The sequence below is a fragment of the Cololabis saira genome, chromosome 17, assembly GCF_033807715.1.
Source record: "Cololabis saira isolate AMF1-May2022 chromosome 17, fColSai1.1, whole genome shotgun sequence".
In the NCBI taxonomy this organism is placed as follows: Eukaryota; Metazoa; Chordata; class Actinopteri; order Beloniformes; family Belonidae; genus Cololabis; species Cololabis saira.
In genome coordinates this window covers 1,986,252-2,012,489 of record NC_084603.1, presented here as the reverse complement: position 1 = coordinate 2,012,489, position 26,238 = coordinate 1,986,252, and the positions used below count along the sequence as shown (strand labels likewise).

Below are 26,238 nucleotides of genomic sequence, written 5' to 3'. Positions count from 1 at the left end.
CATCAACAAATGACACGAGTAACTTCCAGTTACTTCCAAGATGAACCAGAGTCTTTGGTTTGGAGTGACAGAGAAGTGGAGTTACTTCTCAACATTTTGACTTTTTTCTCAAATTTTCGACTTTTTCTCGACTTTTAACTCAAAATTTTGACTTTTTTCTCGGCCACCTATCCCCCCTTTTTTCTCGACATTTCATCTTTTTTCTCAAAATTTGGACTTTTTTCTCAAAATTTCGACTCTTTTCACAAAATTTCGACTTTTTTCTCCAAATTTCGACTTTTTTTCTTGACATTTCATCTTTTTTATCAAAATTTCTCAAAAATGGATATTTCCCCCTCTACGAGAGTCTTTGGTTTGGAGTGACAGAGAAGTGGAGTTACTTTTAAGTGTGACGTTAGAATATAAAACAGGTAAAATACTAGAAAATATTGACGGTTACAAACTAATTGTAACCACAGGTGTCACTCATGACGCTGGTGACGTTTCTGTCTCATAATGTGACGTTCTGAAGAATAAATGTCCGTTTCTCTCCGTTTACAAGCAAACGTGAAGACGGAGTTTTTGGAAATCTCCACTTTGTCCGGAGTTTTCAGTAATGATGGTTTTTGGAGACTTTGAGCTTCGTTTTCGTGTAAACGAACGAACAAAACGCATGAAAACACCAGCGTTTTTGCTCCGTGTAAAAGCAGCATCAGTCTCTGCTGCTCCAGACCAGGAAGTGGAGACACATTAGTGCTGATTATTGATTATCAGCGTCTGGTCCTGGAGGCTGCGGTCCGTCCCGGGGGGCCGAGGTCTCGTCTGGTACAGACGGTTATTATTGATGTTAAATCCCCCCCCAACAGACCTGGAGACACTCGGCTTCAGACTTCATTTAACTAATTAAAAATGAATCCTGGAAATCTGCAGCGTGACGGGAACCAGAGCTGCAGAGCTGGCTGGAGCTGGAGCCCTGATGCATGCTGGGAAACGCGGTCCTGGAGGGGGCGTGTCCAGCCTCGTCTCCAACTGGATCAGAATCTTGACCCGTAGCGGTTTTTCCTCCATCCTGATCACACGTGTGCGAGTAAACCGGCCCTTCAACTGGCTCAAGAAAAACACTTTTTACAAACATGTTTTGTATTTTGGGAATTCTAATATAATTAAAAAATATGACAATTATCATGTTAAAGCATTATTTTATTAACATAAAAATTGAATACTAATATAAAAACTCAATCTTACCAAAAAAAAGTAAAAAAAAAATGAAACAAGAGAACATTTTCACTGAAATGAGTGAAAATGGTCTAGAACAAGTTACTTTTTAGTCTTATTTTAAATGTAATGGGTTTTTTTTGGACTAGAAATAAAACATTTTGACTGGATATAAAACAAGTAGTCTTGGTAAGATTTAGTTTTTATAGGGTTTCAGACATTTACTGACAAATCTTGCAACCAGACAGAGAACATTTCAGCCTCTTATTTTTCCATCTGTAGAACCTGCTCATCATTCCTTCTTCTCCTCCTTCTTCTTCTTCTGGTGCTCTGTTGTTGATACAGCGCCTCCAGCAGCGTAAAGCTGCAACTGCAGTTAAAATAACATCCATCCAGTCCAACGCCGGCCAGAAAATAACTATTTTCATGACGTCGGAGTTTTGACAGCTGGGGCGACACGAGATTAGGCGGAGGCTCCGCCTCCTAATGTTTATGCAGGAAAAACCCTGCGTAGGACCAGAACCAGAACCCGGGCTGCAAACCCTTCAGAGCTCAGACCCGACTCGCTGCTTGGGTTTCTGTCCCAGCAGAGTTCCCAGCATGCCCTGGGGCGGTGTGACATCACATTCCTTCCCCCGTGGGGGCCGAGGGGGGGCGGGTGGGGGTTCCACGGCTCACTGGTTCCTCACAAGCAGCTCATTCTGCTCAGGTGGGAACAATACCTGCTTTCATTCCCCCTGCAGGTCCTGGATGTCACGTCCAGGTAGCAGGAGCAGCCCCGCCCCCTTTAACCTGGTTACCACGGAGACGGGAGGAGGAGGGGGCGGGGACTCCGGTCTGAGGGGGCGGGTCCTCCCGGGCCTGTCCGGTCTCGTCCCCCCCACCTGACGGGGCCTCCGTTATCTCCGTTATCTCTGTTATCTCTGCAGCTGCGGAGCCTCAAAGCAGCTCCGGTTGTTGTGGCGAGGAGGTGAAACCTCCTTCAGGTTCCTGTTATCGCCACGGCAACGCCTTCACGGCAACGCCGTCACGGCAACGCCGACACGGCAACGCCGCCACGCCGCCCAGCCTTCGAGGGGGTTCTAATCTCAGCCTGTCGTTCTCTCATGCGTGTCATCTCTCTACACCCATTTCCTGTCCAGAGACTCTCAAATAACGGCCACAAAGAACTTAAAAAAGAAAAGGAAATGAGTAAAGAGGTTTTGAAAATAACATTTGTGAGAGAATTCTCCGTTTAGATATCAACTTTAGTTCTGCTCTGTTCACGCCGTTGTTTCTGTTTCCTCCAACTCTGAATCATCAGAAATAAAACATCTGTACCGTCGCCCCGAGTCGTAATGAAATATAGACAATTTATGCAATTATAACTGAAAACTAGGGCTGGGCGATTTTGGAAAAAAATAAAATCCTGATTTTTTTTTTCTCTGAAAACCCGATTTTCGATTTCGATTTTTTTGGTAAAACTACAAAAGGAAAACAATGGAAAAGAATTGTTTCAAATATTTTATCTTAATTTTTAAAGAAAAATAGCAAACCAATGTCCCTATTGGGAATGAAGTGCAATTGAAAGATACTGTAAATCCTCCTTGAGTTTAGTAAAGTGACATTTACAATTTTCTTGACCAAACAAAGATGACTAGACGAGCTCTGTCTGTAATGCAGCTGCAGAAAAGGAAAATCCATTTTCCGATTTCCTTTTTTTAACATCGATTGTGATTAATAAATCCGATTTAGATTTAAAATCGATTAATCGCACAGCCCTACTGAAAACTAATGTTTTTATACCTTTAAACATATTTAAAGGGAAAAACACGGCACCAGTTATTCTGGTGTCCAACAAAACATTCCTTTTTTAGGCAGAAACAAAAAAAATACCAAAAGCTGTAAAGTAATGATGAAAAAAATCGATCTTTAGAGACAAATCGATTTTTAGGAATTAATATGAGAATGGATTTAGAATTGTAAAATCAGTTTTTTTTCAACACAGGCCTGTGGCTGAATAAATACTGTTGTTCTGCTGACCCAGTAAGAGCTGGTCCATGTGAAGGGGCCCCTGAGAGTGTTGGTGGGCGGGGCCTCCCTGGTGGGCGGAGCTCCCCATCAGGCCCCGCCCCCAGGCCCCGGCCCCGCCTCCCCACCACTCTCCTCCTCCCCAGAGTGTGAAAAGTGGGTCGGAGGTCGGGCCCCTTCGTCCCCCCCGGGGCTGATGGGAAGTGACAGACACCGGCCCCCCCCAGGGCCACGAGCCGCCTCACACACACACAGGGCCCCCCGGCCCCCCCAGGCCCCGCCCCCCCCTCGGCGCCCACTAATTGCGACGTGCGGTCATTAGCGCGGCGGCGGGGGCAGCGCCGCTAATTGCAGAACATCTCTGGACAAATAATCTGGTCGTTAGCCGGACCGTCGGAGGCCAGAGCCGGGCCGGCAGGGGTCAGGGGTCACGGCCGGGGGGGGCCGGGGCCAGGAGCCCCCCCCCACCCAGAAAAACAAGCCTCTGTTCTCCCTCATTACCAGGACTCTGGCCCTCGGTGCCGAGGCCGGCGGGACTCGCCCCCCCAACACTCGCCTGGCGAAGGCTGAACCGCGGTGGATCCGCCTTAAAGAAAACTATTATGGATCTAATCCCTATTTTAAACAGGCCTTGAATGTCGTAAAAACAAGCTTTTGATAGTTTTTGCTAAATAAATGAGAAATTCAGCCTCTGATCCATGTCTTTATCTTCCCATTCTCTAACCTCATTATCTATGCAGGATTCTGAGTGGGCGGGGCTATGATAATGAGGCTCTGTGCTGATTGGCTGCCTGAATGACGTGATACATCGCTACGGAAAAATGGAGGAAGCTCCGGCCGGTGGAGTTAGTTGTGGGCGTGGTTTCACGCATCGGAGGACGACCGATGTAAATCGCATTTTGGTTCCGTAACTTTGGGGAGCAGAATCTTATTGGCTCGTAGATCCACATCACACTGGACGATCATCCAGGCGGCTGTACAGACTCTGCAGAATCTGGTTGTTTCCTCCTTCTCTGAGTTGCTGAGGGGAGACCACTTTATATATGTTAAAGCAAGAAAAAAACACACTTTATAAATGTTAAAGCAAGAAAAAACCTGGTTTTCATTATAGGTCTCTTTTAAGGTTCTGCGTTAAACCAACGGCGTTGCCATGACGCCGTAGCCTTGACATGGATGCACGGATTAACGGAGCTGTGAAGACGGCTTTTTCCATTATGACATTTTCGTCCGGTAAACTTTAATCCCAGCAGTCACGGCATTTAATTCACACATGCGCTGTTGAGCTGTTGCAATTTCTTTCTTTTTTTGTACTTTAAATGGATATTGAAAGGCATATTTGAGTTATTTATTTCTTAGTTATTTATTTCATACAAATAACTTTTTTTTTTGTTTTTGCCCAAAAAATTTATGTTTTCTTGGACACGAGAATAACTACTGCCATGTACTATATTATTCTTCTTTCATGTGCAATATTCGATTAACCCGGTTCTGTCTGGTTCTGTTTCTCCTCCAGGGGTTTGGACCCAGAGACCCAGTGAGACGGACCAGATATTGTGATACCAGCCTGAGAACCAGAACCCGTCGTCCCTCCGTCTGAAGGTTCTCCAGGACCGGGTCGTCCTCCAGGACCGGGTCGTCCTCTGGGCCAGAACCTGCCGTCTAGACGGCTCTGCTCCGGCCCGGTTCTGGTTCTGAGTCATCGTCCCGCTGCAGGATGGCAGGTCTTTGCTGTCTGGCTGTGACGGCTGCTCTGCTGCTTTTACCCAGAACTGATGGTACGACACACACACACACACACACACACACACACACACACACACACACACACACACACACACACACACACACACACACACACACACACACACACACACACTAGCGTCTGCCAGCAGCTGATCAGTCACCAGTTCAGTTTGAAATGTAAACAACCAGGAGCCTCGTAAACTAAGGGCAAGTTTCCACATATCCGGGTATTTACAAAAACAGATATTTTCCCCTCTACGTTTATAAAAATCCCATCATTTCCAGGAACCTGCATAAATATCTGTTAAGGTGCTATGATCATCCAAACCTACAGGGGGCAGTGTAACGAGAAGATAAAGTCATGCTAGCCAATCAGAATCCTGGAAAAAAACATCAACAAATGACACGAGTAACTTCCAGTTACTTCCAAGATGAACCAGAGTCTTTGGTTTGGAGTGACAGAGAAGTGGAGTTATTTTTAAGTGTGACTTTAGAATATAAAACAGGTAAAACACAAGAAAATATTGACGGTTACAAACTAATTGTAACCACAGGTGTCACTCATGACGCTGGTGACGTTTCTGTCTCATCATGTGACGTTCTGAAGAATAAATGTCCGTTTCTCTCCGTTTACAAGCAAACGTGAAGACGGAGGTTTTAAAAATCTGCACTTTGGAGACTTTGAGCTTCGTTTTCGTGTATACGAACGAACAAAACGCATGAAAACACCACCGTTTTTGCTACGTGGAAACGAGGCCTGAGAGTGTGGCGCACAACAATCGCGCTTACGCCACTTTCTGCGCTACTTTCGGACGTTTTTCATCCACAAACTTAAGTTCTGGTGTCGGTTCTTAAAATACAAACATGATAAAAGAGTGTAACGCTGAATATTAACAAACCCTTACGAACTTAATAATAGAGATGCACCGATAGCTGGTCCAGAACCAGCACTGGAACCAGTTTGGTGGGAAAGGGCTATAATTGGCCGTGATCTGGTGGATTATTGTTGTTTGGTTCTGTGATTGATCCCTGATTGGCTCGTTGTTTCCTCGTTTCCACCTCCTGTGAGGTGATGATGAGGTCTTATCTGAGGTTCCTGTTGGGACAGGAAGCAGCTCCTCCCAGCTGCCAATCACTGCCCTTCCCAGGCTGATAGGAGGTGGGCGGAGCTACGACTAGCTAAAACCAGCTTAGAGCAGCCGCCGGTGATGGAGCCAGGAATCTGTGCAGGAAACAGAGACTGGTCTTATCGACTGGTTCCCAGCAGCTCTCACCTCTGAGGCGTTAGCGTTTAGAAGGTCAGGGATCAATAATCTGTCCTTAGAAACACGACATGGACCAGAAAAGGTTTGGGAATCACATTCAGTGCCTTTACATGGGAAGTTTAATTCCTCTTCAGAATTAAAATGAAATCCCATTTAAAATTAGTAAAAATGACCATGTAAACACTTAATTCTGAATGTAAATGGCCATTCTGAATTAAACTTAATTCCGAAGTAAGTGGCTGGTTTATTCCGATTTTAAATCTGAATAGAATAATTACAGATCATGTATAAACTCATTCCTCTTTAAATTAATTCCGGTCTTTCTTTCTGCTCGTTCCCTCCCCCATCTGTCTCCATGATCTTATATTCCACTGGGCTGGTTTTCCTAACAAAGTTTCAAGATGCAGCAGCAGTAAACGCTGGTCAAGAGCAGAGAACATTTATTTAATAAATAGAAATCATTAAAAGAACAGATGGAAACAGGAAACATCAAAATTATGAGCTTTTCAAAGTTGTAGCGGCTAAGTTAGTTTTTCTTCCGGTAGTTTAACTTCCGGTCCCCCCCCTATCCAATCAGAACCTTCCCAACCCCCAGACCTGTAGGGGAATTGGAGAAAGACCATCAAACGTGTTTCCATGGAAACCTCCATTCACAATTACTATTTCCATGTAAACTCCTAGGAAAATATTTTAATTCTGAATTATTTAATTCCGAATAATTAATTCTGAATTAAAAAACATCATGTAACCGTGGCCGTTGTTGACATCAGAGGAGAATCTTCCTGCAGCTGAAGGTTAAACCTCTTCCCAGCATGCAAAGCGTCTGCAGATAACAGTCCAGTTTGAGGTGTTGGTTCTCTGCTACAGAGCTGTCAGCTGAGTTTCCTGTAGCAGCTGATTATGAGTTTCCCTGCGAGCCCTCGGCCCCTCGTCCCCCTCGTCCTCCAGCAGGAAGCTGTTGGAGCGATTGTTGCCACTCTCACTTCCCCTCCTCTCATAAACCACTTCCTGTATCACATAAAGCACTTCCTGTATAGCTGCTGCCGGCGGCGCTGACTCCAAACAACCATTGTTCTCCGGACGTTTCCCTGCTGTATCTCTGCTGTTTCCCTGCTGTATCCCTGCTGCTCCTGCTGCCCTGGAGACCCAACGCTTTGAAGCTGCTGCTCCGGGACGGATCTCAGGGACCGGTGGGACCCCGACCCGGGACCGGCAGGTCCACACCGGATTGGGGGGTCTGCTTGAGACCTGGGGCCGGATTCACCAATATGTTCTTAAGAACGATCTTAAGAAATGTCTTAAGACAGTTAATAAGAAAAGTTCATAAGAAAGTTCTTAAGTCCAATTCCTCAATATTTTCTTAAGAACGTCTTAAGAACTGTCATTTATTACGAATTTCTTATTTTTCCCACTTAAGAACTTCTTAAAATATGGCTGTATCCGAAATGGCATACTAAGAACTACATGCTACATACTGCAAAGTAATTACTGCATACTAAATGAAGGATTCAGTAGCCGCTCCAGCAGACCGTTCACACAGAAGTAGCAGCCAAGTAACCCAGAATTATATCATATTTATATTATATTAATAATATTATTATTCATTTCATTATATTCAGTCGATGCACCAGAAGCGAGACTTCACAATATTGCGGGTCTTTGTTTGTGCAAATGTGTTGAAAAAGATGATATTAGAGGCTTATTATTATTATTATTATTATTATTATTATTATTATTATTACCTTTTCACACAAGAAATTTTAACACAGGTCAAGATTGTCTTAAAGTTAAGAAAAAAGTCAAGAACAAATTTGAGAATTTCAAGAATACCATTTATTTTATTAAGTATTTTCTCAACTTTCTTCTTAAGTTTCTTTTTTGGAGAATATGACTTCTTCTCTTTTTTCTTCTTAAGACTGAACTTAAGAAAAATTGACACTTAAGAAGATTTTTTTCTTAAGAATGTTTTGTGAATCCGGCCCCTGGTCTTAGTCTCCGGGGTCTTCGGCCCAGACGGGCCCGGACCTGCAGTCTCCTGCAGCTCCGAGTCGAGGTCGTTTGAACCCACAGACTAGTTTGCACCATTTAATTAGCAAAGCAATAAAGATAAGAGTGAGACACAGAAGGAGAGGAAAATAAAAATAAATAAAGTACATAAAAATAATAACAGAGTGACTATTTGCACCAGGGTACAAATATCAGCCCCACTAGCTGAACTATTCACTCCCTGTTGACATGAAAACAAATGCGCATGTGCACCTAAAATTGGAACCATGTCAAACAATAGAGCCGGGAAAACGTCTGCTCTCACACTTTTGTACAAACAATTTTTGCTTTTTTGTCATTGTAAGATATTTTGAAGAGATTAATTGAAGTTTATCCAAAGTGGTGTGAATACCTGTCACCACTATTGAGCTGATGGATTTATTTTTTTTATAAATATTTTTTTTTCCTAATACATGGGTGCAATAGCATACATTGATATTGGTATCAGGGTTTTAAATAGCCTAAGCCAAATAATAAATATGAATAAATAAATAAAGGGGTGGGGTTAGTGTGTGTGCACGAGTGTGTCTTATGTATCACTCAGAAAGCGTAGGAGAGTCCATATATTGCGTTAACGCTGGTTAAACCGCCGGTCGGTGTCTGGTGGAAACGGGGGCGGAGTCAGGCCGTCACATGACCTGGACTCAGAGCTGTCAGTCAAATATGAGCCGCAGGTCTGTTATCGTTATGGATGACTGATCTAATGTTGCATCTAAAATTAGAAAAGATCAAACACACTAAGAGGGTCCAAAGAGCGTTTTTTATAATGTTTGGAATCCATTAATAACATTTTGAAAAGCTCAAGACACTTCCTGAGAGTCCCTGAGGGGACCTGGACCTGAACCTGGTCCAGGTCCAGACCTGAACCTGGTCCAGGTCCAGACCTGGACCTGAACCTGGTCCAGGTCCAGACCTGAACCTGAATCTGGTCCAGGTCCAGACCTGAACCTGAATCTGGTCCAGGTCCAGGTCCAGACCTGAACCTGAATCTGGTCCAGGTCCAGACCTGAACCTGGAGGAACCACCTACTGAGAGTTGCCACTTGGTTTAGATTAGAAATTTAGAAATTTGGAAGAAGTTTGGTTGCTATGCAGGAATGTATTAATTTATTTATTTACTCCGTGTTTTTTTTTTTTTTTTTTGTATTGACAGATAAATACAAAAAAAGGTACAAAACTTCCGGATAAAATGCAGTTACAAATTAAGGACAGTAAATTATATATCAAAATAAAATAGAAGGCTTGAGGTTTAAGGAGGAAAAATAAATAAAAACAGAAGATCAGAAAATATATCTTTCACATAGGCTTCTCATTTTAACCACTTTGGGGTTTATGTGTTTAAGACTGAATACGATATTAATATTGCTTTGAGAACAACTATATGTATATTTATCCTTCCAAATACAAATATAAAACTAAAATTTCCTCGTGTTTTGTCAGATAAACAGCGTGTGACGTCGGGGTTTCTGGTAAACGGCAGATGAAGAGTCTGTTCTGCTGACTCAGGTTTCAGTCTGACTTCATCACGGGAGGAGGAACTTACCGGCAGGGCCGTCGCCACGGCAACCGGGGGGGGGGGGGGGCTTAGTTCAGGTCCAGACTTGAAGACGTGAGTCTGTGTTTCACTCTGAGGAAGAGGAGGGAGAGGAGTCTGGCTCTTTTTGCTGTTCTGTCGATCCTTCTTAGTACCGTAGTTTCTGCACTATAAGGCTCTTAAAACTTTATCTAAAATCATCAGTGCACCCCATGTATGAATGTTGTTCTCACTGACCTGGAAGTTTCATGTCTCTGAGCTCAGAAATCTGTCATCATGTTTTACTTTGGTAGTAAAGTTGCTCCGCTGGATCGATGTCGGAACGTTCAGACACGTTAAAGTCAGTCCTCGGTTGGATACGGTTGTAACCCCAGTTTTCAAATCTATATAATCTAGTTATAATCAAATGTTTGAATCCAACGTTGTTCCAGCCTCAGACTAACTTCAGGTGACCGCTATCGCTAGCAACGATGGACCAATCAGAGAACAGGACTCTGGATTAGTGGAAGACTAAGGATTTAAAATGTGAAAGTAGAAAAGCCCTGGCTTTAGTTCTTCTTCTTCTGAGGAGACGAGCAGCAGCAGCAAGGAGGGTCCATGAAATCCTCATGAAGACAGGATTGGGGGGAAAACAGGCTCGTGCACTTTTAAAAACACCTGGTGTGTCCAAATCCTGGGAGATTTCTCTGCACTTATGTCCCTTCTTATTGAGTTGCAGTCTCGTATCCCACAGCTCCTCACAGACTCACAGCCAAGATCGTTCTTTCCTCCATGTTGATCGTCTCTGATCATCAACCTGCACGTTTTTTTCACCCTCCACCTCCTCCAGACAGGAGGACAGTTTCTTCCCCCAAGCTGTTGCTCTGATGAACTCTCAAGATTAATAGAATCTCAGAGAATCAATCACCGTGCAATAATAACAATAATAACAGTAATTATAATAACTCTTTCACGTGCTGTAACAATGCACCTTCCAACAATAATCATGTCTGCCTCATTCTGCTGCACCTATCACTTTAAAAAAAATGTATATATGTTTTATTTAGAGCCGTCATTACATGTGTACCTCAAACTGCTGCACCTTTCACTTTTTTAGTTGTATATATGTTAATAAGTGCCACATTTGTTTATTTACTGTTGCTACTTTTTAAATCTGGGTACAGTGACTACGTTTACATGCAGTCAAAATTCTGGTTATTGCTAATATTCCGGTTACTGAAACATTCGGAATATTCCGTTTCCATGGTGATTAATCATTCAGGATATTTGGATCAAACCAGCGACGCACGGAGAACATCATGGCGCAATTACCGTCATTTCCGATTCTTCTTCCTGTATCCAAATTCAAAACAAATCCTGCTTCACGCAACTTTTCATGATGTCGTCACAGGGCGGCACGGTGAAATTAAAAAAATTTAAATTCGCCGCGGCAGGCGCCCTGTTGCGCGGTGCTGAGCTCGGCGGCAGCACATACACATGAAGGGGAAAGCCGGCGGCGGCCGCCACTTTGCGCGTTCTATGTGAAAGGTGCTTTCCACCTGTACTTTGGGTTATTTGTGTAAACTAAACTCTCCTCTTCGGGCGCCGAGCTCGGCAGCAGAGCAGTCTGGTCCTGGCAGTGGTAGCACATAGACCAGGGGTCAGCAACCCAAAATGTTGAAAGAGCCTTAGAATGAAGGCAGCACATGCTGCATGTTTCTATATTAGTTAGAACTGGGGGAAGATTTATTTTCATTATGCACTTCGAGAAAAAAGTCGAAATGTCAAGAAAAAAGTCGAAATGTTGAGAAAAAAGTCGAAATGTGGAGAAAAAAGTCGAAATGTGGAGAAAAAAGTCGAAATGTGGAGAAAAAAGTCGAAATGTCGAGAAAAAAGTCGAAATGTCGAGAAAAATGTTGAGAAAAAAGTCGGAAAATGTCGAGAAAAAAGTGGAAATGTTGAGAAAAAAGTCGAAATGTTGAGAAAAAAGTCGAAATGTCGAGAAAAAAGTCGAAATGTTGAGAAAAAAGTCGAAATGTCGAGAAAAAAGTCGAAATGTCGAGAAAAAAGTCGAAATGTCGAGAAAAAAGTCGAAATGTTGAGAAAAAAGTCGAAATGTCGAGAAAAAAGTCGAAATGTCGAGAAAAAAGTCGAAATGTCGAGATAAAAGTCGAAACGTCGAGAAAAAAGTCAAAATTTTGCAAAAAAAGTTGAAATGTTGAGATTAAACAGGAAAGGAAAAAGGAAGAAAAAAAGAAAAAAACGAAGAAAAAAATGAAGAAAAGAAGAGAAAAAAGGGGAAAAAAAAGGTCAAACATGTTTGAAAAAGCTCCAGGAGCCACTAGGGCGGCGCTAAAGAGCCGCGGGTTGCTGAGCCCTGACATACACATGAATGGGAAAGCCGGCGGCTGCTTTGAGCGTTCTATGTGAAAGTTGCTCTCCACCTGTACTTGGGCTTATTTGTGTTTGTGTAAGTTGAAAGTACCACTAAACTAAACCCTCCTCCTCCTGTCCCGGTTCCAGCTGCGGGCCAGAACCCGGACCACGTCCTGCAGGGGACCGGGGTGAAACCCGAGGCCCGCTGGCCCAGTGAGGACTCCACGGTGGCCCCGGAGGATCTGCCCCGGTTCCTCAGCTGCTACTGCTCCGGTCACTGTCCTGATGACAGTACCAACAACACCTGCTGGTGAGTTCTGACCCGGTTACAGTACCAACAACACCTGCTGGTGAGTTCTGACCCGGTTACAGTACCAACAACACCTGCTGGTGAGTTCTGACCCGGTTACAGTACCAACAACACCTGCTGGTGAGTTCTGACCCGGTTACAGTACCAACAACACCTGCTGGTGAGTTCTGACCCGGTTACAGTACCAACAACACCTGCTGGTGAGTTCTGACCCGGTTACAGTACCAACAACACCTGCTGGTGAGTTCTGACCCGGTTACAGTACCAACAACACCTGCTGGTGAGTTCTGACCCGGTTACAGTACCAACAACACCTGCTGGTGAGTTCTGACCCGGTTACAGTACCAACAACACCTGCTGGTGAGTTCTGGTTCTGACCCGGTTACTGTCCTGGGATAGGCTCCAGGATAAAGCGGGTATAGATAATGGATGGATGGATGAAATCTTTATTTCGAGCATGAAATAATTATAAAAACAGAAAACAATTACACAAAACATTCAACAAAATCAAAAAGAAGTAAACCTTCATGCCCGAAAGGGAGTAGCAGGAACTATAAACTTCTACCCCTGGTTTCTATTTCAATTTTACTCTAATACAAAATAAAAAATATATATATAACAGCAAACTTTACTTTATCAAAAAAAATATTACAGCACTTCATTACAATCTTATACCTGAGCATTATGAATAATATACATATACAACATACCGTATTTTCTGGACTATAAGCCGCTACTTTTTCCATAGGTTTTCAACCATGCAGCTTATACCAAGGTTTCTATTCTGTGGATTTTTCTTCCACCGCAGGGTGCTCTAACCGGAATTAGAATCAAAACTAAGACAAAATAAATGCAAAGAAGAATACGCTACTTCTTCTTTAGCAGATAGAAGTAGAAGCAGATTTCAAACAGATAAATAGATAAATAAATAGCGGTTATTTTCTCTTGGTTCTGTCCCGTTTTAATCAGCAAAGTTGCTGCCGTGTTAAAAGACACTGTTAGGAAAGATCTATTTAGGTACAAACATGTACATCATTTACAGTTCAGAATCCTTCTGTACATGTAGTAAATATCTAATCTAACAACATAAATATCTGCGGCTAAATATCTTTTCTTTTTTTTTTAAATAGAGCGGATGCGGCTTGTATGCAGGTGCAGCTTATAGTCCAGAAAATACGGTATATATATCTTATCATAAACAATATACCTGATAGAGCTGAACAAATAATTGCATTTGTGATAATATCGCGATGTGATAAAACGAGATTTTCTAATCGCAAAGGCTGCGATTTGACCAGATCACGTGATCGGGTCACGTTGCCGGCAGAGAAAAAAAGTCAACAGTGTCCGCGTGTCCGCCTGTAACCTACTGTATCTACCATGGCCTCAGTGTGAGGGCTCGGTCAGGCGGGGCTTTATAAATATATTAAATACAGGACTGTCTCAGAAAATTTAAAGTTCTTTATTTTCTGTAATCCAAAAAAAAAAAAAAAATGTCATCCATTCTGGATTCATTACAAATCAACTGAAATATTGCAAGCATTTTATTTTAATATTGCTGATCATGGCTTACAGCTTAAGAAAACTCAAATATCCTATCTCAAAAAATTTGAATATTCTGTGAATCTTAATCTTAAACTGTAAACCATAATCATCAATATTAAAATAATAAAAGGCTTTAATATTTCAGTTGATTTGTGATGAATCCAGAATGTATGACACTTTTTTTTTTTTTTTTTGGATTACAGAAAATAAAGGACTTTATCACAATATTCAAATTTTCTGAGACAGTCCTGTATGTATGTATGTATATATATATGTATATATGTATATATATATATATATATATATATATATATATACACACATATATACACATATCTTATCATAAACAATATACCTGAGCATTATAAATATTACACCATCATTACTATGCCATATACATATAGAATCCCAGTCCCTAAAAAAAAAAAAGGTTGTGGTTCCTGTTGTCATGATCTCACATCACATTCAGCCTCACAAACATGAGAAACAGCAAATAAAGACGGAAACATCTTGAAGTAAAATAAATTAAAAATTAAAATTTAAAATTTAAAATATATAAAGGTACTGGTACCTTTTGTCTTTATACCTTTATACCTGTACTCAGGTATAAAGGTATAAAGGTACCAGGTACCTGTGTGAAGCCCCGCCCTCTCGGGGCAGGAACATCATCAGATCTGCTGATGATAAACTGAGTTTCTGGTGGAGCGTTGCTGCCCCCTGGTGGAGGGAGCAGGTCAGACACAGCAGTGATGGAGTTCTGCTGTTTCCATGGTGATTATTGATGCTGACGGGTGGAGTTTTTGTCAACCTGTTCTAGTTTTAGTCGTGTCTTTGGGTCCAGCTATCATTTCAGTTTTTATTAGTTTTAGTCTCGTTCATTCTCCTTTTAGTCGTGTCAAGTTTCAGTCGACTAAAAGTCTGAGCATTTTAGTCTTATTTTAGTCAGAATTGTCCAGGACTATTTTAGTCTAGTTTTAGTCAAAGATTCTATTTAGCCAAACCCATTTTACAACTAAAACAAGGTTATCTTATTATTATATTATTGTTACTTTATTGTTAAGATCTAAAGACTAAACCAGAGGAAACTACTGAAAACATGAACATTAAGGATCTTTGGTAGAACATTTCGTCTGGTTTTGGTCAACGGAAATGAAGACACATTTTAGCAGAGTTTTTATTTTGTAATCTACATTTTAGTCTGGTTTTTATTCCTCTAGGATATTGCATTATATATTTAATTATCGTTATCGTCACATGACCAGCGTTTTCGTCTCATTTTCCTGGTGATAAAGGTTCGTTGACGACGATATTTAGACATAATTTTCGTTGACGAAAACAACTTTAGTCTGAGTGAGAAGTAGAACAAGAACCTGCTGAGTCAGCTCCAGGTTGATGTATTGATCAGGACCAGCTGCTGAGTCATGTTTTCTCTGTATTGATTGTATATTGATCTCTGTATTGATCAGGACCAACGGCCAGTGCTTCGCCATCATCGAGGAGGACGACCTGGGAGAAGTTCTGCTCACCTCCGGCTGCATGAAGTACGAGGGGTCCGACTTCCAGTGCAAGGTGGGATCCTATTAATATTTAATTTATATTATATATGCAGATGCGGCTAGCGAGCCGCGGGTTGGCGTGTTTATCCGTGTTTTTGAAACCTTGAGTGTAAATGTGATGCAGCTGCTTCAGTCCTGGTTCTGCTCTCTGATTGGCTGCTGCTGTGATTGACAGTTCTGGTTCTGCTCTCTGATTGGCTGCTGCTGTGATTGACAGTTCTGGTTCTGCTCTCTGATTGGCTGCTGCTTTGATTGACAGGACTCTCCCAAGGCCCAGACCAGGAGATCCATCGAGTGCTGCAACACGGACTTCTGCAACCGGGACCTGCAGCCCACGCTGCCCCCGGAGGACCCCTCGGGTAAGAACCAGAACCAGACTAGTTCCTGGGTAGGAACTGGTCCCGGTGAGACCTGGTCCCTGTAAGACCTGGTCCCGGACCAGCTGATGTTAAGGTTGGGGGTCTAACACCTCTCTCTCTCTCCAGAGGGAAGCCCCCACTGGCTGGCCTTCCTCATCTCCATGACGGTCTGCTGCTGCACGCTGGTCTGTGTCACCGTCGTCTGCTACTACAGGTACCACCAGGGACCAAGAAAGGGGTCCTAAAGTCTTACAAAGTCTACATTTATTAAAATAGGGCCTTTAAAATGTCCTAATTAGTCTTAAATCTCCATCCAAGGGTCTTAATTTCAAACTCTAGAAGGAATGTATCCAGTCATCAAAGTTTACTTCATCGTTTTGAGGGGAATCTCCTGCAGAGGTTCTAAATCTGTGTTGCCAGGTTGGGCAGGTTTCAGCCCAATTGGGCTGAAAAATATATATTTGCTTTTCCTGGTTTTTACTTAATATTTAGGAGAAATTATTAACTAAAAAGTTTCCATTACGGCAGAGAAAAGTAGAAACATACACAATAAACTCACTGATATTTTACTTTCTTTAATCTGCTCAAGTTAAATATATACGATTTGTTTGGAGCCTGAACTTTTTTGGGGCTATTTAGTGGTGATGTGAAGCTTGAAATGTATTACACATTTAATAATTTATGGTTTTAACATAGAGAATGTTTGATTTGAGCTGGTTTTTCATTATTTCGGCGGGTTTTACATCTCATTTGGGCAGGAACCTGTCAGATCTGGCAACCTGGACCTCAGCTCTGGATTTCTTAGGGACTGTTGGTCTTAAATTTAGTTTGAAAATTGTATTAAAGGTCTTAAACTTACCTCTGTGTGTGATTTCAGGTACAAGTGGCAGGCGGAGCGGCAGCGTTACCCCAAAGATCTGGAGCAGGAGGTTTTCATCCCGGTTGGAGAATCTCTCAGAGACCTGATCCACCAATCACAGAGCTCCGGCAGCGGCTCGGGGCTCCCCCTGCTGGTAGGAGGATGCACAACCGTACTGAGTGTCACAAAACATCAGAAAAAGAATACAAATAAACAGTCATTAAACAAAATCAAAAATAAATAAACCTTCATGCCCGAAAGGGAGTAGGAGGAAGTAAAAACTTATGAGGTCCTACCCCTTGTTTCTATTTCAATTTTACTCTAATACAACATAGAAAAATAAAAATAAAAACAAATATAACAGCAAGCTTTACTTTATCAAAAGAAATATACCTATTATTACAAATATAAAAATATTACAGCACTTCATTACAATATTATACCTGAGCATTATAAATAAATGATATACCAGAGCAATTATAAATAATATACATATTATATACACATACAACATATATATATATATATATATATATATATATATATATATATATATATATATATATATATATATATATACATATATATACATATCTTATCATAAACAATATACCTGAGTATTATAACTAGGGTTGTCCGGATCAGGATTTTTTAGCTCCCGATCACTTGAGTTTGAGTATCTGCCGATCCGATCACTTTTTTTGGCTCCCGATACATTTCCAATACTTTTTCCCGATCAGATACATTTTGGCAATGAATAATAAAAAAAAAAAACAGGACTAAAACTAAATAATCCCAAGTTTCTTTTATTGTCCATTGGAAACAACATGGACATTTATTTCAACAAAGCTTATCAGCTCTGGTGCCAGAAAATGTAAAAACATGAAATTGTAAAGTAAAACAAAAAGTGCAGAATAGTGCAATAACAAAATAAATAAATTTAACTTCCAAAGAGGTAGCTGAATGACATTCAGTCAAACTCACAAACACAAGAAAATTAAAATACTTTTTGTCTTAACCTTAGTGCAACATTCTGAATGAATGAATGAATGAATGAATGAATAGCAGCAGTTTAATGAACATGAACAAATGGAACATTTCACAATTCAAACATTAAACCATGTTAGTTTCGTGCCGGCCGGAAGTGACGTTAAATGCAATGATATATAAAACGATTTAAATTTATATTAAAAACATTAATAACTAGGTTTGTTCCCTTACTTTTTTGTCCGATACCGATGTTTTGAAAATGACGTGATCGGGCGGGCGATTTATCGGGACAACACTAATTATAAGTATTATAATATTATACCATCATTACTTTGCCATATACATATAGAATCCCAGTCCCTTTATACTACAATACTATAAGTTACTATACATTAATACAGCGTATGTTGCCTTTCCCAGATAATTACTATATATTAATACTAACTATCAACCCTATAAATGTATAAAAATATATAAAATAATAAAATAAGTGTTCTGACCCGTTCTAACCCGTTTCCCCCCCCAGGTCCAGAGAACCATCGCTAAGCAGATCCAGATGGTGCGTCAGATCGGTAAAGGCCGGTACGGGGAGGTCTGGCTCGGCCGCTGGAGGGGAGAGAAAGTGGCCGTGAAGGTTTTCTTCACCAGGGAGGAAGCAAGCTGGTTCAGAGAGACGGAGATCTACCAGACGGTTCTGATGAGACACGAGAACATCCTGGGTACGGAACCCACTCCTTATGTCCCAGAGATCCTAAAACCTCTTAGAAATAAGGCCTTTAAATGTCTGAATCTGTCTTAAATCTCAATCCAAGGGTCTGAATTTTAGAGGGAATGTATCCAATCATCATTAAAACGTTTATTTAATCGTTTTGAGTAGAATCTCCTGCAGAGGGTCTAAATCTGTGTTGCCAGGTTGGGTTGAAAAATATATATCTGGGCTGCTTCTCCTGTTTTTTTGTAATTATTTAGGATGAATTATTAACAAAAAGTTGAAACATACACAATAAACTCACTGATATAATATTTAATCTACTAAATGTAATAGTAGTCTTTGTTTGGAGCCTGATCTTTTTTTGGTTCATTTGTTTATGACTTGAAATTTATTACACATTTAATAATTTAGGGTTTTAACATAGAGAATGTAGGATTTGGGCTGTTTTTGTCATTATTTTGGCGGTTTTTACATCTCGTTTGGGCTGGAACCTGTCAGATCTGGCAACCTTGAACTCATTGCTGGATTTCTTAGTGACTTTTGGTCTTAAATTTAGTTTAAAAATGGTATTAAAAGGTCTTAATTTTAGAGGGACTGTATCCTGTCATTGTTAAAAAGTTTATTTAATCGTTTTGAGGAGAATCTCCTGCAGAGGGTCTAAATCTGTGTTGCCAGGTTGGACAAGTTTAAGCCTAATTGGGCTGAAAAATATATATCTGGGCTAGTTTTCCTGGTTTTTACTAAATATTTAGGGGAAATTATTAACAAAAAAGTTTCCATTACGGCAGAGAAAAGTGCTGAAAAATATATATTTGTCAGCCAGATCTGGCAACCTCGGATTTCTTAGATTTCAGTCTTAGATTTGGTTTGAAATGGCATTTAAAAAGTCGTAAGTCTCCTTTAACTGCTACTCCCCCCCCAGGCTTCATCGCGGCCGACATCAAGGGCACCGGCGCCTTCACGCAGCTCTTCCTCATCACGGACTTCCACGAGCACGGCTCCCTGCACGACTACCTGAAGCTGACCACGCTGGACACGGCGGCGCTGCTGCGGCTCGCCTTCTCGGCCGCCTGCGGCCTCTGCCACCTGCACACGGAGATCTACGGCACGCAGGGGAAACCGGCCATCGCCCACCGCGACCTGAAGAGCAAGAACATCCTCATCAAGAAGAACGGAACCTGCTGCATCGCTGACCTGGGGCTGGCCGTCAAGTTCAACAGGTTGGTAGTACGACTCTGGTCTGTAGAGAACCTGCAGGTCTGGATCCAGGCTTTTTGAGGGGTTTTTGTGTGTTTTTATTATTTTTTTATTGGAAGTAGTTTCACCAGATCCAACAATAGTACAGCAACATAAGAATCAGAATCAGAATCAGAAAGGGGTTTATTGCCAAGTTTTCACACGAGGAATATGTTATGGTGATTGGTGCAACACAATACAAATATAAAAACAAATATATAAGAGATAGAATAAAATAGAATGAAATGTATAAACAATAAAAAGTATAAACAGTAAAATAATAAAATAAAATGTACAAAATGAGGTTTTAAAGTGCCGGGTGAGTCTGTACAAAAGTGACTTAGAAACTTAGGATAGGTAAAAAGTATAAACAGAAATGTACAATGAGGGAATGTACAACAGGGAATACTTCCATCTTTTTACCCCCCCCCCCCCCATGTTCCCATCGAGTCCCCGGCATCACAACAGACTAGTGGTGGGAAAAAAATCGATATTGCAATATATTGTTGCGCTCTCTGTCGCAATAAATAATCAATAAACTGACGGCAAATATGGATATTTTATTCCAACACACATAATGGATTTATGCGGTTGTCACCGCACTATTGTTCATGTACTTTAATTTGTCCAGCTGTGTTTACATTTACCAGACTAGGAGGCAGTGAAGAAATATACAAATGCACTTTCTTTGTACATTGTAGGAAGTTTTGGCATTGAATAAATGCATCACTACAGACGTTTTGCTTTTTATGGGTATTTTTTCTTTTTTAGTCACATATATCGTGATATATCAATGAAATTTCTTACAATATATGGAATATGGTAGATATGGTGTATGGTGATATTATTGTTATCGTGGGCCACGTATCGCCACAGTGTTGAATCATGAGTTACCGTAACGTCCCAGCCCTACAACAGACCCGTAGACAAGAAACACAACCAAATATAAAGAAAAAGGGAAAAAATACATAAAAAATAATAATAAGAAAAAAGAAAACAAAAATTAATAATTAAAATGAAATAAATGGGGGGGGGGCTCAGTCAACACATCCACACAGAGACTCAATATGACTCAGCAGACGTTTCCAGGTCCTTTAATTCCTTTTGTTATTGATATTGTTATTATTGTTTATATTGTTAATATTATTGTTATTAATATTATTATTATTATGTTGCCGTAGCGACACCAACGAGGTGGACGTCCCCCTCAGCACCCGCGTGGGGACCCGGCGCTACATGGCCCCTGAAGTTCTGGACGAGTCGCTGAACAAGAACCACTTCCAGGCTTACATGATGGCCGACATGTACAGCTACGGCCTGGTGGTGTGGGAGATGGCCCGGCGCTGCGCTACGGGGGGTACGCTAACACGCTAACACACACACAAACACACATATACACACACTAACACACACATGTACAGCTACGGCCTGGTGGTGTGGGAGATGGCCCGGCGCTGCGCTACGGGGGGTACGCTAGCACGCTAACACACACATATACACACACACACACACACACATGTACAGCTACGGCCTGGTGGTGTGGGAGATGGCTCGGCGCTGCGCTACGGGGGGTACGCTAGCACGCTAACACACACAAATACACACATATACTAACACACACATACACAATAACACACACACACACATGTACAGCTACGGCCTGGTGGTGTGGGAGATGGCCCGGCGCTGCGCTACGGGGGGTACGCTAGCACGCTAACACACACATATACACACACACACACAGTAAATAACCCCCAGTAAATGCTATAACTGTTGAATGGTTTGACATAGAGAGTCGTATGTGGTGTCATCGGACTTAGTTTTGAGTCCTTCACCTTTATTGCCGAAAAATACAGCAATGTACACAAATGGGCAGCAGCCCGCCGTGGCACTCTCAAAATTTCTACGAGGAATTTTTCTAGTTAGTGCCACGGGGCATGCGCCCCCATTCAAAGCGGATGGGAGAACGTAAAAAAAAAAAACGGAAAATCTCCTTTTTTCTGAGTCACTTAGCTTTCTCATACCTGCACGTAGAAATGTCATTCAAACTTCAAAACGGGGGAAAACTTCTCTTCTCTCCAAAACACCAAACAGTTCTTTCCTAAGATGTACACTTTCCAAGATATGAGCACTCAAGCGAGGACTGGAAATCACTTTTTCGTCAAATCTAGAGTGTGGAATGTCTGTTGGTAGAGTGGGAGAAACAGCAAAAAGTAACCCAAATTTTTATTTGTAACTCGAGCTCACGGCCAAACCGTAAAAAAGGAGACAAATAATCTTTTGTCAGAATGTAGACATAGGTGTTGGGATTCATAAAATGTGACTTTGACAGGCGGGGTATGCACAAAATTTAAACGGGGGGGGGGGGGGGGGGGGGGGGGGGGCTAGAGCGGCGCCAATACCTGTCTCAGTCCCCATTCACTGTAATGTAATCAAAAGTTTTCTTCAAAAGAATCTCACTCTGTCTTCGCACTGAGCTTACTCACTCATTTTAAGGAATATCTGAATAAAATTAAGATTGTCATATACACATATACGGGCAAGCTAGCACGCTAACACACGCTAACACACGCACACACACACACACACACACACACCAGGACCACGGTTCTACAGAGTTCAACACATTTAAAACAACATAAATACGTGACAATGAAGCTTCTGGTCGTTTATTTGTTCTGATCCGGTTGTCATGGTAACCGTGTCTCCCTGGTCGTCACAGTAACCGTGTGTCTCCCTGGTTGTCATGGTAACAGGCCTGGCGGAGGACTACCAGCTTCCCTACTACGACCTGGTTCCGTCTGATCCGTCCTACGAGGACCTGCTGGAGGTCGTCTGTGTGAAGGAGCTGAGACCAACGCTGTCCAACCGCTGGACCGGGGACGAGGTGAGGCCCCGCCCCCTCAGCTCTGGGCCCCGCCCCCTCAGCTCTGGGCCCCGCCCCCTCAGCTCTGGGCCCCACCCACTCGGTCTGAGTGGGCGGGGCCTGGCTAACCCTGCCACTTGTCTCTTCTTTAGTGCCTGCTGTCGGTGCTAATGCTATGTGTCTCCTCCTCCAGTGCTAATGCTACATGTCTCCTCCTCCAGTGCTAATGCTAACACTACGTGTCTCCTCCAGTGCTAATGCTAATGCTACGTGTCTCCTCCTCCAGTGCTAATGCTAATGCTACGTGTCTCCTCCTCCAGTGCTAATGCTACGTGTCTCCTCCTCCAGTGCTAATGCTACGTGTCTCCTCCAGTGCTAATGCTACGTGTCTCCTCCAGTGCTAATGCTACGTGTCGTCTCCTCCAGTGCTAATGCTAATGCTACGTGTCTCCTCCTCCAATGCTAATGCTACGTGTCTCCTCCTCCAGTGCTAATGCTAATGCTACATGTCTCCTCCAGTGCTAATGCTACATGTCTCCTCCAGTGCTAATGCTACGTGTCTCCTCCTCCAATGCTAATGCTACGTGTCTCCTCCTCCAATGCTAATGCTACATGTCTCCTCCAGTGCTAATGCTACGTGTCTCCTCCTCCAGTGCTAATGCTACGTGTCTCCTCCTCCAGTGCTAATGCTAATGCTACGTGTCTCCCCAGTGCTAATGCTAATGCTACGTGTCTCCTCCTCCAGTGCTAATGCTAACATGTCTCCTCCTCCAGTGCTAATGCTACGTGTCTCCTCCTCCAGTGTTAATGCTAATGCTACGTGTCTCCTCCTCCAGTGCTAATGCTAATGCTACATGTCTCCTCCTCCAGTGCTAATGCTAATGCTACGTGTCTCCCCAGTGCTAATGCTAATGCTACGTGTCTCCCCAGTGCTAATGCTAATGCTACGTGTCTCCCCAGTGCTAATGCTAATGCTACGTGTCTCCTCCTCCAGTGCCTGCGGTCGTTGCTGAAACTCATGTCCGAGTGTTGGGCCGTCAACCCGGCGTCCCGTCTCACCGTCCTGCGGGTCAAGAAGACGCTGGCCAAGATGGTGGAGTCGCAGGACATCAAGATCTGACCAGGACCCTGAAGGGGGCCGGAGGACCGGACTGGAGAACCGGACCGGAACCAGGACCCGCTCTGGAGGGGGCGGAGCCAGGACCCGGGACTCCGCCTCCTCCTCCACCGCCGGCGCCGCCACGCTTTCTGTGAAAGCCAAACAAACTATGCTAGTCAAGTGGGAGGGAAGGGGGCGGGGCCAAGGGAGATAAGCCCCGCCCCCTCGGGAAGAAGCCCCGCCCCCAGCAGCCTCCTCTCCAGGACTGAGTTGCTGCCATCCGGACCCGAGTCCTGATTCTGGTCCTGACCTGGACCCGAGTCCCTGTAGCTCCTAGAATGTAGTAATTTCCTGAAAATGTAATAAAACCCAATAATGTAATAAAATATCCTGACTGATATTGTAATAACATTTTTACCGACAATATAATACCTTATTACTTTATTGGGAATTTATTACATGGAACTCAAAGTCGGAAATTTAACCCAATATTCATTCTGGTGTTTAAATCCAGCGTATAAAACATTATTAGATAATTAAAACACAAAATGTAGAACTCTGGACTGAAAATTAACATATATATTACATTATTTGTCAAGTATTACATTATCAGTTTTGGAAGAAAAAAAAGACCCACCTGAAAATGTAATAAATTCCCAATAATGTAATAAGGTATTACATTATCGGTAAAAATGTTATTACAATATCAGTCAGGATATTTTATTACATTATTGGTGAAGTTATTACATTATTGGATTTTATTACATTTTCGAATGAGTTAAGTGCTAATTTTATTACATTTCCAGACTTTATTCCATCACAGGAGCTACAGTTCCCCCTAGTTAACCAACGGTACTATTCTCATGTGAATCTAATGTGTAAATAAAGTTCGGGCTACGCCGCCGCTAGGCTAGGCTAAGCCGCTATGCTAGGCTACGCTAGGCCGAGGACCTGGACCCGAACCCGTCACCGTGAAGCCCCTCCCCCGGGGTGGTTGCCATGGAGACGTCTGCCGTCCTGTTGGACCGTCTGTCCACTTCCTGTCCGTCTGCCTGTCGTCACGGAGCGTCTCATTGGCCGGGGCTGCTGCTGGTGGGCGGAGCCTAGTCCTCGTAGCTCCTCCCACCGAGGCTCGGCCCGTCCAATCAGAGCGGCGCTTCATTTTAATTGTTGACTTTTTGATTCTCATTTATTCAGAAATTTAAAGACGATTTTTCGCTGAAAAAAACTGGAAGTTCATGTTACACGCAGCAAGGGGGCGGAGCTTATGTGTGGCCCCGCCCACCCGGCCTGCGGCGGTCACAGGCGGAGGAACCGGAACCAGAACCAGAGGAACCGTAGGAACCAGAACCAGAGGGAACCGGTTCCAAAGTTGGTGTGAAACCTGGAAGAGAAAAATGTTTTTTTTTTGTTTTATTTTTTACCTTTTGGAGGTTTTTTATCGTCACCAGATGTGGAGTTCACCGTGTTGCCATGGAAACGTCATTTAACGGTTTAATCAGCTGTTTGGTCTGTTTTATTTTATTTCTTTATTGAACAAACGTGAACAACGGAAGAGATTTAAGTCGTTTGTCGTAAATGTTGAACTTTGAAGGTTCTGACCCAAGTGGCATTTTATGTCTCCATGGAAACGGGATTTCTGATAACTGATCGGACCTGAAAATGCAAAAGTATCGAATTATATTATCTATATATATATATATATATATATATATATATATATATATATATATATATTATGTGATAAACTGCAGATGGAGGCGGGTTCGGACCCTCGTCATTCATGACGTCACGCACATTCAGAAGTGAAACGACATCACATAACAAACATTTAAATTCATTTAAGTTTATTTTTATTTCCAAACTTCTGAACCACAAAGTCTTGCTAGAACCTTAAAACCTGAGAAACGTGTTCTGGTTCCACCGCCTGTAGCCGGCCGCTCCGCGGTCATGTGACCCGCCTCCCAGCGTCGCCGTGGTAACCCTCACCTCTGAGCGTTGCCGTGGTAACCTGGTAACCCTCCGATCCGGGGCGTTGCCATGGTAACCCTCACCTCTGAGCGTTGCCGTGGTAACGGCGCCTGTCCCCCGTCATGTTTCAGTGTTTGTTATTTTGTACAGCATCCGGTCTTGGAGCCTCAAACTCAGTAAACCGTCTGTTAATGTACCGATTTTTAAGTAAATAACCTTATTTTAGTAAACAAACCTCCGAGTCGACTCTTTCTTCATTTATTTTGTCTCTTTGTGTTTAGAGTTTATAAACTTTTCAGTTCAAGTCTGGAGACTCAACAAGGTTTGTAAAGATCTATAAATGTGGTTTTTAACATACAGTACAAACAAAAGACGACATCGAGTTACAATGATGTATCTAGCTGTGTGTGTAAATGATATAATGAAAGTAAATAAATAAGTATTAATTATAAAAATAAATAAAAATATTTATCATATAGAGTTATATAATATAAAGTAATATATGTAATATAATAGCATATAATAATATAATATCCTAATATAACAATTTTTATAATAAAATGATATCACCATACTATACTATAACATC

At 42.3% G+C, this 26,238-nt stretch overlaps 1 protein-coding gene across 2 annotated transcripts in view; it reads left to right on the top strand.

Annotated features, from left to right (window-relative positions):
* LOC133463519 (bone morphogenetic protein receptor type-1A-like) overlaps positions 1-25,877 on the top strand; it is a 66,311-nt gene extending 40,434 nt beyond the window's left edge. Inside the window, exons 3-13 of one of the 2 annotated variants that reach the window (XM_061745090.1) lie at positions 4,718-4,979; positions 12,294-12,456; positions 15,468-15,570; positions 15,817-15,916; positions 16,043-16,130; positions 16,794-16,929; positions 18,292-18,484; positions 19,400-19,697; positions 20,895-21,070; positions 22,470-22,600; positions 23,574-25,877. In XM_061745090.1, coding sequence (XP_061601074.1) covers positions 4,919-4,979; positions 12,294-12,456; positions 15,468-15,570; positions 15,817-15,916; positions 16,043-16,130; positions 16,794-16,929; positions 18,292-18,484; positions 19,400-19,697; positions 20,895-21,070; positions 22,470-22,600; positions 23,574-23,699 — 1,575 coding nt within the window. In that variant the 5' untranslated portion in view covers positions 4,718-4,918 and the 3' untranslated portion in view covers positions 23,700-25,877. Of the gene's footprint in view, positions 1-4,717; positions 4,980-12,293; positions 12,457-12,793; positions 12,817-15,467; positions 15,571-15,816; positions 15,917-16,042; positions 16,131-16,793; positions 16,930-18,291; positions 18,485-19,399; positions 19,698-20,894; positions 21,071-22,469; positions 22,601-23,573 lie in introns of those variants that run through there. The other variant, XM_061745091.1, reaches the window with a different exon arrangement.
* The last annotated feature ends 361 nt before the right edge of the window (positions 25,878-26,238 follow it).